The sequence below is a fragment of the Nerophis lumbriciformis genome, linkage group LG04 (assembly GCF_033978685.3).
Source record: "Nerophis lumbriciformis linkage group LG04, RoL_Nlum_v2.1, whole genome shotgun sequence".
NCBI lineage: Eukaryota > Metazoa > Chordata > Actinopteri > Syngnathiformes > Syngnathidae > Nerophis > Nerophis lumbriciformis.
In genome coordinates this window covers 50780774-50795000 of record NC_084551.2, presented here as the reverse complement: position 1 = coordinate 50795000, position 14227 = coordinate 50780774, and the positions used below count along the sequence as shown (strand labels likewise).

General features: G+C 38.3%; 1 protein-coding gene across 1 annotated transcript in view; it reads right to left on the bottom strand.

The window, feature by feature from the left end:
• The window catches only part of LOC133603496 (neural-cadherin), a 422478-nt gene that overhangs the window by 132750 nt on the left and 275501 nt on the right, over positions 1-14227 (bottom strand). Inside the window, exon 16 of the mRNA XM_072913050.1 lies at positions 1521-1770. Within this exon, the coding sequence (XP_072769151.1) occupies positions 1521-1770 (250 nt within the window). The remainder of the gene's footprint in view (positions 1-1520; positions 1771-14227) is intronic.

Genomic DNA, 14227 nt, shown 5'->3' with positions numbered 1-14227 from the left:
TCGGGCATCTGGTCAGGATGCCACCCGAACGCCTCCCTAGGGAGGTGTTTAGGGCACGTCCGACCGGTAGGAGGCCGCGGGGAAGACCCAGGACACGTTGGGAAGACTATGTCTCCCGGCTGGCCTGGGAACGCCTCGGGGTCCCACAGGAAGAGCTGGAAGAAGTGGCTGGGGGGAGGGAAGTCTGGGCTTCCCTGCTTAGGCTGCTGCCCCCGCGACCCGACCTCGGATAAGCGGAAGAAGATGGATGGATGGATGGATGGATATATATATATATATATGCATACATATATATGCATACATTTATACACACATACATACATACATATACCGTATTTTTCGGACTATAAGTCGCAGTTTTTTTCATAGTTTGGCCGGGGGTGCAACTTATACTCAGGAGCGACTTATGTGTGAAATTATTAACACATTAGCTTAAAATATCAAATAATATTATTTAACTGCTGTCTGGAATGTACATATGCTGTCTTTGAATTTAAAACTATTTCCAGAGTGCTGCACATAAAAAAAACCAATAGAAAGTCATTCTGACAAAAGCATTTAAAATAACAATAGATAATACATTAGAATACAAATAAAAATAGATAAGAAAATAATCAAATCAATAACAAAAATATGAACACCAAGAAACGTAAAACCAAATCAATAAAATAGAATAAAACAATAAAAGACATGGAAGACCACACGACTCAGGCTCATTTAAAAGCCAGAAAATAAAAGTGGGTTTTAAGACGAGACTTAAATTCTTAAACACGGAGGGGGCATTCTGGCATGAGGGGGGGCACAACAAATTGAAGTGGAGTGGTAATTGTTCATTTTGTCAAAACCTAATGGCCACGATAATTCATTCGGTTAAGCCTCTCATGGCCCAGTACATTGAATAATGCGGACACGTGTGTTACTGGATACTTATACGTGTCTGCGGTAGGAAATGGGTGGATGGATGCGTTAGATATTTAGTATTTGCATGTTATATAATATAATACTATAACTATTTGATGCTTGATACCTAAATGTGGTATTGTATAATGTTCAAATAACGACATTGTTTACATACGTCTACTTTGTGTGCTAAACTGTTGTGTAGCTGCTATAGTATACCATGTTGTTGTGTAGCTGCTATAGTATACCATGTTGTTGTGTAGCTGCTATAGTATACCATGTTGTTGTGTAGCTGCTATAGTATATCATGTTGTTGTGTAGCTGCCATCGTATACCATGTTGATTGGACGAAAATACAAGTGTGCTAATTGGAGGACATTTAGATGTTAACTGTTTGTCCAGCTTTGCACAAGTAAACACGCTGCAGGACCGCTTGTAATGGCCATTTTACAAGTTGATACAACCACACACTTGACCGATAGGCGATATCACTATTGGATCAGGATAGCCCTTAATTAAAAATGACCGTTATCAAACACTTGTCCCTTGCAGGAGGACATCAAATGGCCTCAGGAGGTTAAAGAGTGTTCCTATTAATCAGGTCAATGTGGCATCCTCACCTGTCACGTTGACGTAGACCGTGGTGAAGGAGGCCAGTGGCACGGCGGCCACGTTCTGCACCCGGACCCTCAGGGCGAAGAAGCGCGTGGTCTCGTAGTCGAGGTTCTCGGCCACCAGGATGGACGCCGAACCACCCGCCCGGTTGGGTTTGATGTAAAAGCGCACCGGCATGTTGGTCTCGGGCACCTGGCCCTCCTCCAGGTTGTAGGTGACCCTCGGGTCGCCCAGCGGGGACGTGGCCTTGACGGTCTGGGTAGAGTAATGGCGGCAGTTAGGAGCAGTACTCGACGTGGTCTTTTCCAAACACACTTGTCACCTTCATTATTGTGGGATTTTTTTTTTTGTTGAACAATTTTGAAGCTACGTATACAGAGAAGGGATGTCTAAAGTGCGGCCTGCAGCGACCTTTTAAACGGCCTGTGGCTCATTCTAAAAATACTGTTAAAAAAAACAAAAAACATTAAAAAAGTTGACTTTATTAACACAAAGCTCCCATGCAGGCTGTTATTTTCTTTAATGCTGTTATTGCTAAAAAAAAATAAAAAAATAAAAATAAAAATCAATGTTTTTAATTATTGACCTATTCAAGGCTCCAATTACTTTTATTAATTTCAATAATAATTGGAAATATTTTTGGGGAAAATATTGCATATTGTGTGTTTGCCCTATAAAAACAATAAAAAAAAGTGGAATAAAAAGAGCAAAAAAGGTAACAAAAAAATGTTGACTTTATTAACACAAAGCTGCCATGCAGGCTATTATTTTCTTTAATGCTGTTATTGCTTAAAATTAAAAAAAAACAAAAAACATTAAAAAAGTTGACTTTATTAACACAAAGCTCCCATGCAGGCTGTTATTTTCTTTAATGCTGTTATTGCTAAAAAAAATAAAAAAATAAAAATAAAAATCAATGTTTTTAATTATTGACCTATTCAAGGCTCCAATTACTTTTATTAATTTCAATAATTGGAAATATTTTTAGGGAAAATATTGCATATTGTGTGTGTTTGCCCTATAAAAACATTAAAAAAGTGGAATAAAAAGAGCAAAAAAGGTGACAAGAAAATGTTGACTTTATTAACACAAAGCTCCCATGCAGGCTGTTATTTTCTTTAAAGCTGTTATTGCTTAAAAAAAATTGTAAAAAAAAAAATCTATGTCGTTTTTAATTATTGACCTATTCAAGGCTCCAATTGCTTTTATTAATTTCAATAACAATTGGAAATATTTTTGGAAAAAATATTGCATATTATGTGTGTTTGCCTTATAAAAACACATTAAAAAAGTGAAATAAAAAGAGCAAAAAAGGTAACAAGAAGAGGTTGACTTTAACACAAAGCTCCCATGCAGGCTGCTATTTTTTTAATGCTGTTATTGCTAAAAAAAAAAAAAAATCTATGTTGTTTTTAATTATTGACCTATTCAAGGCTCCAATTACTTTTATTAATTTCAATAACAATTGGAAATATTTTTAGGGAAAATATTGCATATTGTGTGTGTTTGCCCTATAAAAATACATTAAAAAAGTAGAATAAAAAGAGCATAAAGGTAACAAGAAAATGTTGAATGTATTAACACAAAGCTCCCATACAGGCTGTTATTTTTTTTAAAGCTGTTATTGCTTAAAAAAAATAAAAATAATTATTGACCTATTCAAGGCTCCAATTACGTTGATTAATTTCAATAACAATTGGAAATATTTTTGGGGAAAATTTTGCATATTGTGTGTGTTTGCCCTATAAAAACACATTAAAAAAGTGGAATAAAAAGAGCAAAAAAGGTAACAAGAAAATATTGACTTTATTAACACAAAGTTCCCATGCAGACTGTTATTTTCTTTAAAGCTGTTAGTGCTAAAAAAAAAACAATGTTGTTTTTAATTGACCTATTCAAAGCTCCAATTACTTTTATTAATTTCAATAACAATTGGAAATATTTTGGGGGAAAATATTGCATATTGTGTGTGTTTGCCCTATAAAAACACGTGAAAAAAGTGGAATAAAATGAGCAAAAAAGGTAACAAGAAAATGTTGACTTTATTAACACAAAGCTCCCATGCAGGCTGTTATTTTCTTTAAAGCAGTTATTGCTAAAATAAATAAAAAATCAATGTTTTTAATTACTGACCTATTCAAGGCTCCAATTGCTTTTATTCATTTCAATAACAATTGGAAATATTTTTAGGGAAAATATTGCATATTGTGTGTGTTTGCCCTATAAAAACATTTTAAAAAGTGTAATAAAAAGAGCAAAACAGGTAACAAGAAAATATTGACTTTATCAACAATTTTTTAAATACTGTTTTTGCTATAAAAAAAAAAACATAAAACAAATAAATGTTTTTAATTATTGACCTATTCAAGGCTCCAATGACTTTTACTAATTTCAATAACAATTGGATATATTTTGGGGGAAAATATTGCATATTGTGTGTGTTTGCCCTATAAAAATACGTGAAAAAAGTGGAATAAAAAGAGCAAAAAAGATAACAAGAAAATGTTGACTTAATTAACAGGAAGCCCCCATGCAGGTTGTTATTTTTTTAAAGCTGTTATTGCTTAAAAAAATAAATAATAATAATTATTGACCTATTCAAGGCTTCAATTACTTTGATTAATTTCAATAACAATTGGAAATATTTTTTGGGGAAATATTGCATATTTTGTGTTTTCTTTGGGAAAAAAAAAGACTTAAAACAAAGAATTAATAAACAAACAAACAAAAAAAATTATAATCAACAGATAGATCTGAAGTTGATCTAGACTAGAGACTTGTGTGTTGAAAATAAACAAAAACATGGATGACTTACTTTTAACACTTTTATGAGTGGGGCCTGTTTGGATCCCCAATAATTGTATTTGGATTAGCAGTGCTCAAAAAATAATAAAGTATTAAAATCAGTAGTGTTATTATTATTATTCAATTATTTAAGGTATTTCACAACAAGTAATCCACTTTGAAATTTTTGGGGGGCAAATATTGCATTTTTTGCTGTAAAAAACTGTTTTCTTTGACGAAAAGGGCATAAAAGATTATTTTTTTTAAAATACACCTACTATCAACAGATAGACCTGAAGTTGATCTGGAGATTTAAGCGTTGAATAATCCGTCCACCCACTTTCTACCGCTTGTCCCTTTCAGGGGGAAAATCTTTTAAAAATGATTTATTTCTCATTTTTAACATTTTTATGAGTGGGTCCCCGGGACCAAATTTTAGGGAAGCCTTAAAGGTTAAAAAAAAAATTCATTTTTCAGAACACCTAAGTTTGGAAAGCCCTGAATTAGAGGATGCCTGGAGGGATACATTAAGGTCATTTACAGCTTTAAGTTGATGGAAACAATATATGTAGATGTATATGTGTATTTGTGACATGGGGAAAATGTAGCCGTGCAGAGAGGAGACCAGCTCATCCTGCGTCTGACAAAACTTCTGGTGGTCGTTCATCTTCACGGCGCCTCTGACGAAGTTCAGAGTGTCGCCATGGCGACAGGTGGAAAGAAAACAAGTGCTTGTGGCCTTTTGAGCGTGTGGCTCGTTCCTTCTAAGGACATGATGCTTTCACGGAGAAGGAGAAACTACACAATTGGGACTCTTGCTGCCAAGAGATGTGACTTCGGAAAAAAAAAACATTCTGGAAGATTCTTAAAACCGCAGAAGTGCAAGAACTGTAACAAAACTTCTGTCTCATTTGATGATCAGGTAATAATGCTTACTTTTGGTGGACATTATCAGAATAATAATATTAACAATTCATTAATGTACTTAGTTTAGATAAATGCTTGACAGTCAAGCTGACATCAAATGTGTTCTAGTTCTATTACACGACCATCACTACTCTACATCACATCAAGGGTCTCCAAACCACAGCCCGCGGGCCGGATCCGGGTCAAAAGCGCCCACAATCTGGCCCGCTGCAAGTCACAAGTTTATACCATATTTTTCGGAGTATAAGTCGCTCCGGAGTATAAGTCGCACCGGTCTAAAATGCATAATAAAGAAGGAAAAAAAAAAATCATATATATATATATATATATATATATATATATATATATATTTATATGTATATATGTGTATATGCACCGTATTTTTCGGAGTATAAGTCGCTCCGGAGTATAAGTCGCACCGGCCGAAAATGCATAATAAAGAAGGAAAAAAAAATCATATATATATATATATATATATACACACCGTATTTTTCGGAGTATAAGTCGCTCCGGAGTATAAGTCGCACCGGCCGAAAATGCATAATAAAGAAGGAAAAAAAAAAAATCATATATATATATATATATATATATATACCGTATTTTTCGGAGTATAAGTCGCTCCGGAGTATAAGTCGCACCGGCCGAAAATGCATAATAAAGAAGGAAAAAAAAAAAATCATATATATATATATATATATATACCGTATTTTTCGGAGTATAAGTCGCTCCGGAGTATAAGTCGCACCAGCCAAAAAATGCATAATAAAGAAGGAAAAAAAAAAAATCATATATATATATATATATATATATATATATATATATATATATATATATATATATGCACCGTATTTTTCGGAGTATAAGTTGCTCCGGAGTATAAGTCGCACCGGCCAAAAATGCATAATAAAGAAGGAAAAAAAACATATATAAGTCGCACTGTAGTATAAGTCGCATTTTTTGTGGAAATGTATTTGATTAAAGCCAACACCAAGAATAGACATTTGAAAGGCAATTTAAAATAAATAAAGAATAGTGAACAACAGGCTGAATAAGTGTACGTTATATGAGGCATAAATAACCAACTGGTATGTTAACGTAACATATTATGGTAAGAGTCATTCAAATAACTATAACATATAGAACATGCTATACGTTTACCAAACAATCTGTCACTCCTAATCGCTAAATCCCATGAAATCTTATACGTCTAGTCTCTTACGTGAATGAGATAAATAATATTATTTGATATTTTACGGTAATGTGTTAATAATTTCACACATAAGTCGCTCCTGAGTATAAGTCGCACCCCCGGCCAAACTATGAAAAAAAACTGCGACTTATAGTCCGAAAAATATGGTATTTGACAATATTAAAGTTGAAACATTGTAAATGTGCTGCCATCTAATGGATGTTTTCAATATAGTTAGTAAGCATTACGCCATACTGTATTGAAATTGCAGAGAATCAATATATGGGAACCAATTCAAACAACCTTTCCCACCCATGGTCAAAATAATCCAAAACCAACACAGAAAGTTAATACTTGTGGTAGAAAACACACAACCTGCCCACTGAACATTATAAAAAATGTCCAATCACCATAGACCAGGGGTCGGGAACCTTTTTGGCTGAGAGAGCCATGAAAGCCAAATATTTTAAAAATGTATTTCCGTGAGAGCCATATAATATTTTATAACACTGAATACAACTAAATGCGTGCCTTTTTAAGTAAGACCAACATTTTTAGAGTATAATAAGTCTCCTATTCTTTTTAATGACATTGTTATTCTGAAGCTAACCAATAATAAATACAATACTTCTTACCATTAATGCGACTTCTTGAACAAGTGCGGTAGAAAACGGATGGATGGATTGAAATGCATGAGAATGTTTTATATTTTGAACGTTATTTTTAACACTGATTACCAGCGTATTTATTCATTACTTATCGTGTTAAGCAATGTCAGCTAAGATTTATCTGAGAGCCAGATGCAGTCATCAAAAGAGCCACATCTGGCTCGAGAGCCATAGGTTCCCTACCCCTGCCGTAGACAATTCAAAACTACACCAATTTACAAAGCCAGTGAAGATTGCACGTTGTGTAAATGGTAAATAAAAACAGAATACAATGATTTGCAAATCCTTTTCAACTTATATTTGTTACGTGCGGGGGGGTCGCAGCTTGTTGCGAGGTTCGTTCCCCCGGGATGCAAACGGACCACTCTGGACAGGACGTGCAGGTAGGAACATGGTTTTATTTTCTAAATCAAACAAGTACCAAAAACGGAAAACAAGTCAGAGGAAAAACGTGCTGATCGCACTTGAAGCTAAGGCTACTACTTAGCATAGACTAAAGACAAGCAATACTCACGTAACAGGAGCATGAAGCAAACAAAGAAGCCTGGCCGACTGACCGGCAAAGGCAGGCTTAAATAATGCCTCTGATTAGTGCTCGGGGAACAGGTGAGCGTCCCGAACACCAGTCAGAGGCAGGTGAAAAGCAACCATGGTAACCAAAGGTGCACAAAACAGGAACTGAAGGAGTCCAAAACTAACCGAAAATACCAAAACATGATACGGGCCACGGATCATGACAATATTCAATTGAATAGACTGCAAAGACGAGACACTTAACGTTCGAACTGGTGAACTTTGTTACTGTTTGCAAATATTAGCTCATTTGGAATTTGATGCCTGCAACATGTTTTCAAAAAAGCTGGCACGAGTGGCAAAAAAGACTGAGAAAGTGGGGGAACGCTCATCAAACGCTTATTTGGAACATCCCACAGGTGAACAGGCTAATTGGGAACAGGATTGGGTATAAAAGCAGCTTCCATGAAATGCTCAGTCATTCAGAACCTAAAATCATCAGGCCGGAGGTTGGGTCTTGGGCGCAGTTGGGTGTTCCAACAGGACAATGACCCCAAACACACGTCAAACGTGGTAAAGGAATGGCTAAATCAGGCTAGAATTAAGGTTTTAGAATGGCCTTCCCAAAGTTCTGACTTAAACGCGTGGACAATGCTGAAGAAACAAGTCCATGTAAGAAAACCAGCACATTTAGCTGAACTGCACCAATTTTGTCAAGAGGAGTGGTCAACAATTCAAGCAGAAGCTTGTGGATGGCTACCAAAAGCGCCTTATTGCAGTGAAACTTGCCAAGGGACATGTAAGCAAATAATAACATTGCTGTATGTATTCTTTTGACCCAGCACATTTGCTCACATTTTCAGTAGACCCATAATAAATTCATAAAAGAACCAAACTTCATGAATGTTTTTTGTGACCAACAAGTATGTGCTCCAATCACTCTATCACAACAAAATAAGAGTTGTAGGTCCGTAATATCATCAAAGGGTTCAGAGAATCTGGAGAAATCACTGCACGTAAGCAGCTAAGCCCGTGACCTTCGATCCCTCAGGCTGTACTGCATCAACAAGCGACATCAGTGTGTAAAGGATATCACCACATGGGCTCAGGAACACTTCAGAAACCCACTGTCAGTAACTACAGTTGGTCGCTACATCTGTAAGTGCAAGTTAAAACTCTCCTATGCAAGGCGAAAACCGTTTATCAACAACACCCAGAAACGCCGTCGGCTTCGCTGGGCCTGAGCTCATCTAAGATAAATAAATAAATGATAAATGGGTTGTACTTGTATAGCGCTTTTCTACCTTCAAGGTACTCAAAGCGCTTTGACACTACTTCCACATTTACCCATTCACACACACATTCACACACTGATGGAGGGAGCTGCCATGCAAGGCGCATGGACTGATACAAAGTGGAAAAGTGTTCTGTGGTCTGACGAGTCCACATTTCAAATTGTTTTTGGAAACTGTGGACGTTGTGTCTTCCGGACCAAAGAGGAAACTAACCATCCGGCTTGTTATAGGCGCAAAGTTGAAAAGCCAGCATCTGTGATGGTATGGGGGTGTATTCGTGCCCAAGACATGGGTAACTTACACATCTGTGAAGGCGCCAGTAATGCTGAAAGGTACATACAGGTTATGGAGCAACATATGTTGCCATCTAAGCAACGTTACCATGGACGCCCCTGCTTATTTCAACAAGACAATGCCAAGCCACGTGTTACATCAACGTGGCTTCATAGTAAAAGAGTGCGGGTACTAGACTGGCCTGCCTGTAGTCCAGACCTGTCTCCCATTGAAAATGTGTGGCGCATTATGAAGCCTAAAATAGCACAACGGAAACCCCCGGACTGTTGAACAACTTAAGCTGTACATCAAGCAAGAATGGGAAAGAATTCCACCTGAGAAGCTTCAAAAATGTGTCTCCTCAGTTCCCAAACGTTTACTGAGTGTTGTTAAAAGGAAAGGCCATGTAACACAGTGGTGAACATGCCCTTTCCCAACTACTTTGGCACGTGTTGCAGCCATGAAATTCAAAGTTAATTATTATTTGCAAAAAATAAAATAAAGTTTATGAGTTTGGACATCAAATATCTTGTCTTTGTAGTGCATTCATTTGAATATGGGTTGAAAAGGATTTGCAAAACACTGCATTCCGTTTATATTTACATCTAACACAATTTCCCAACTCATATGGAAACGGGGTTTGTACTACCACCACCATGCTTGACGGTAGGAATGGTGTTCCTGGGATTAAAAGCCTCATCTTTTCTCCTCCAAACATATTGCTGGGTATTGTGGCCAAAAAGCTCAATTTTTGTTTCATCTGACCACAGAACGTTCCTCCAGAAGGTCTTATCTTTATCCATGTGATGTCAGATGAAACAAAAATCGAGCTGTTTGGCCACAATACCCAGCAATATGTTTGGAGGAGAAAAGGCGAGGCCTTTAATAAAAAAAAAAAAAAGTATTGCAAACTCAAGACAGCCATGACATTATGTTCTTTACAAGTGTATGTCAACTTTTGATCGCGACTGTGTATATAAATAAATATTATTTACACGTACACACACGTACACACACACACACACATGGCCCAATGTGGTCCGGCCATTGAGTCAAACAATTTAGGGACACTTGCTCTACATCTTCTCCACTTAAGAAAAATAAAGCGACCTTGGCCCAGGTCTGCAAAAAGAGATACAAATCCCAGCAATGTTTTCCAGGGAAGGTACCATGCACCATGTACCATGTACCATGTTTCCTGGCGCTGACGCTGGAGGAGGCTGAGTGACAAATGCTGTCCGAGCACTTAAAACATAGAAACACTCTCACCGTGCTCCTCACATGCTCTCCCAGGAAGGCGCTCGCATTACAGGAAGAGCATGTGGCTACATGTGTACACCACATGGACAAAAGTGTTGGGACACAGATTTTGAATCCATGATTGAATGAATGAGAGGTTTAGAGTCCTAAATTGTTTTCATACAAAGGCAATCGGATCCTGTGAAAAGTCTTTGGGGAACATTTTTTTAGCTTCCTGTGCTCAAAGCAAGCATGGTGAAGTCAGGCTTGGAGGAGTTTTGGTGTGGAAGGACGCGGTTGGGAGAGTGGCCGTGCCAGCAACCTGAGGGTTCCTGGTTCGATCCCCACCATCTACCAACCTCGTCACGTCCGTTGTGTCTTTGCAAGACACATCACCCTTGCTCCTGATGGGTCGTGGTTAGCGCCTTGCATGGCTGCTTCCGCCATCAGTGTGTGAATGGGTGAATGTGGAAATAGTGTCAAAGCGCTTTGAGGACATTGAAGGTAGAAAAACGCTATACAAGTATAACCCATTTACAACGGTGGCCTCACAAATGGACACAGTACAAAGTCCTGTTTTCCCAGAACTGCACAAGACGCTGCTTTTTCTTTTCACTTTATACAGCTGTCCCTAGTACTTTAGTTAAAAAGTAATGTACAGTAAGAATTGATATTTGCTAATTGTTATTAGAGATTAGGGATGTCCCGATCCAGGTTTTTGCACTTCCGATCCGATACCGATATTGTTTTTGCATTTCCGATCCGATACCGATACTGACCGATACCGATACTGACCGATACTGGCCTATCCGAGCATGTATTAAAGTTTAAAGTTATTTAGCCCACTTAGTTGTCAGAATCATGTTGAAAAGGGTTTTCATACTCTTGATAACATCTAGCCAGCTGAATTAGGGGAGTTTGAATAATACACAATGGTTGGTAACAAGAAACTGACCTGTTTATTCAAGGATAAACACAAAATAGACAAAATTATACATGACAAACAGAAATGGCATCATTGAACTAGGGCTGGGCGATATGGCCTTTTTTTAATATTGCGATATTTTAAGGCCATATTGCGATACACGATATATATCTCGATATTTTGCCTTAGCCTTGAATGAACACTTGATGCATATAATCACAGCAGTATGATGATTCTATGTGTTTTGATTGATTGATTGAGACTTTTATTAGTAGGTTGCACAGTGAAGTACATATTCCGTACAATTGACCACTAAATGGTAACACCCCAATAAGTTTTTCAACTTGTTTAAGTCGGGGTCTACTTAAATTGATTCATGATACAGATATATACTATCATCATAATACAGTCATCACACAAGATAATCACATTGAATTATTTACATTATTTATAATCCAGGGTGTGGAGGGGGGCGCCGGATGTAAATGTCAAAAAGACAGCCAAAAGAGTTTGATATGAAAATAAATCTAAAGTTAAAATATAGGGTAGAAATGCACCCATTTGCAGGAAATGTAGTCTTGATTTTCAAAATTTTCTTTCAAGGGTTGCATGTCTACATTAAAACCTTCTTCATACTGCATTAATATATGCTACTTTTAAACTTTCATGCAGAGAAGGAAATCACAACTAAAAAAATCACTAATTTTTTCATACGGTGTTGATCTGGAAATTTTTGCCTCGGCATTTTGATGGTGTGGACGTGTGGCACCGAATGGAGATAAGCGTCTCGACAGACGTCACAATATTTGAACAATGATGACGAAAACGGTTTTCTCTGTCGTGTCCGTGTGTTGAAAATTGTTATGCGCTTATTTTTTTATTTGATTTTGTTCGTGGCATAGATTTGCTATGCGCAGAGGACGCTTAAACAGTGCGCAATTGCACAGGCGAGCACCTTAGAGGGAGCGTTGCTCGCACGGCTGCGCTAGCATCACAGCTAACGTTAGCCATGCTGCTACCTCTCTGCTCGGGGAGGACGTATACGGATGTGACGTATGACGTGACGTGACAGTATGTGACGTGTGTAAGAAGGTGCACTTGCTGTCTGTGAGAGGGAGACACAGGAAAGAGTGAGAAGAGCCTGTCGTGTAATACCAGCAGCTAAAAGCAACTGCGTGAGAATTCACAGACCTGTGGATGTGTTGAAGGTGTGCTGGAAAATGCAGAACGGAAATTACGGAGCAGCAGAAAAGTGGAATGCATTATTTAAATTGGTGCGTTGGAAAACATGGACCGGAGTTTTTTTAAAAACTGGTTCTGGATCGGCATTTTCCCATGCCTTGCCGATACGCAATTTTTGGCAAATATCGGCAGCCGATCCGATCCAAATATCGGATCATCCCTATTAGAGATGTCCGATAATATCGGACTGCACACACACACACACACACACACACACACACACACACACACACACACACACACACACACACACACTGGTTATCATTTGGAATGGGGACCAAGTTTTTGATCATGACTTGTGGGGACCACCCTTTCTACAGGTTGTGGAGGCATAAAAAAAATAGAGGTAAAAAGGCCACTGCCCAGTTAGCTCATCCACGTCTTTAAAGGCCTACTGAAATGTGATTTTCTTATTTAAAGCATGTCCATTCTATGTGTCATACTTGACCATTTCGCGATATTGCCATATTTTTGCTGAAAGGATTTAGTAGAGAACATCGACGATAAAGTTTGCAACTTTTGGTCGCTGATAAAAAAAGCCTTGCCTGTACCGGAAGTAGCAGACGAGTAGCGTGACGTCACAGGTTGTGGAGCTCCTCACATCTGCACATTGTTTACAATCATGGCCACCAGCAGCGAGAGCGATTCGGACCGAGAAAGCGACGATTTCCCCGTTAATTTGAGCGAGAATGAAAGATTTGTGGATGAGGAAAGTGAGAGTGAAGGACTAGAGGGCAGTGGGAGCGATTCAGATAGGGAAGATGCTGTGAGAGAACCTGATATTCAGCTGGGAATGACTAAAACAGTAAATAAACACAAGACATATATATACTCTATTAGCCACAACACAACCAGGCTTATATTTAATATGCCACAAATTAATCCCGCATAACAAACACCTCCCCCCTCCCGTCCATATAACCCGCCAATACAACTCAAACACCTGCACAACACACTCAATCCCACAGCCCAAAGTACCGTTCACCTCCCCAAAGTTCATACAGCACATATATTTCCCCAAAGTCCCCAAAGTTACGTACGTGACATGCACATAGCGGCACGCACGTACGGGCAAGCGACCAAATGTTTGGAAGCGTACTCACGGTACCGTGTCTGCGTATCCATCTCAAAGTCCTCCTGGTAAGAGTCTCTGTTGTCCCAGTTCTCCACAGGCCAATGGTAAAGCTTGACTGTCATCTTCCGGGAATGTAAACAATGAAACACCGGCTGTGTTATCCGGCACAACAGTCAGGGGGTGCATTCTACGGCGGGGGTGCGTTATCCGGCACAACACCTGCCGCAATACACCGCTTCCCACCTACAGCTTTCTTCTTTGCTGTCTCCATTGTTCATTGAACAAATTGCAAAAGATTCACCAACACAGATGTCCAGAATACTGTGGAATTTTGCGATGAAAACAGACGACTTAATAGCTGGCCACCATGCTGTCCCAAAATGTCCTCTACAATCCGTGACGTCACGCGCTGACGTCATCATACCGAGACGTTTTCAGCAGGATATTTAAAATTGCACTTTAGTAAGCTAACCCGGCCGTATTGGCATGTGTTGCAATGTTAAGATTTCATCATTGATATATAAACTATCAGACTGCGTGGTCGGTAGTAGTGGGTTTCAGTAGGCCTTTAAATATCTGGAT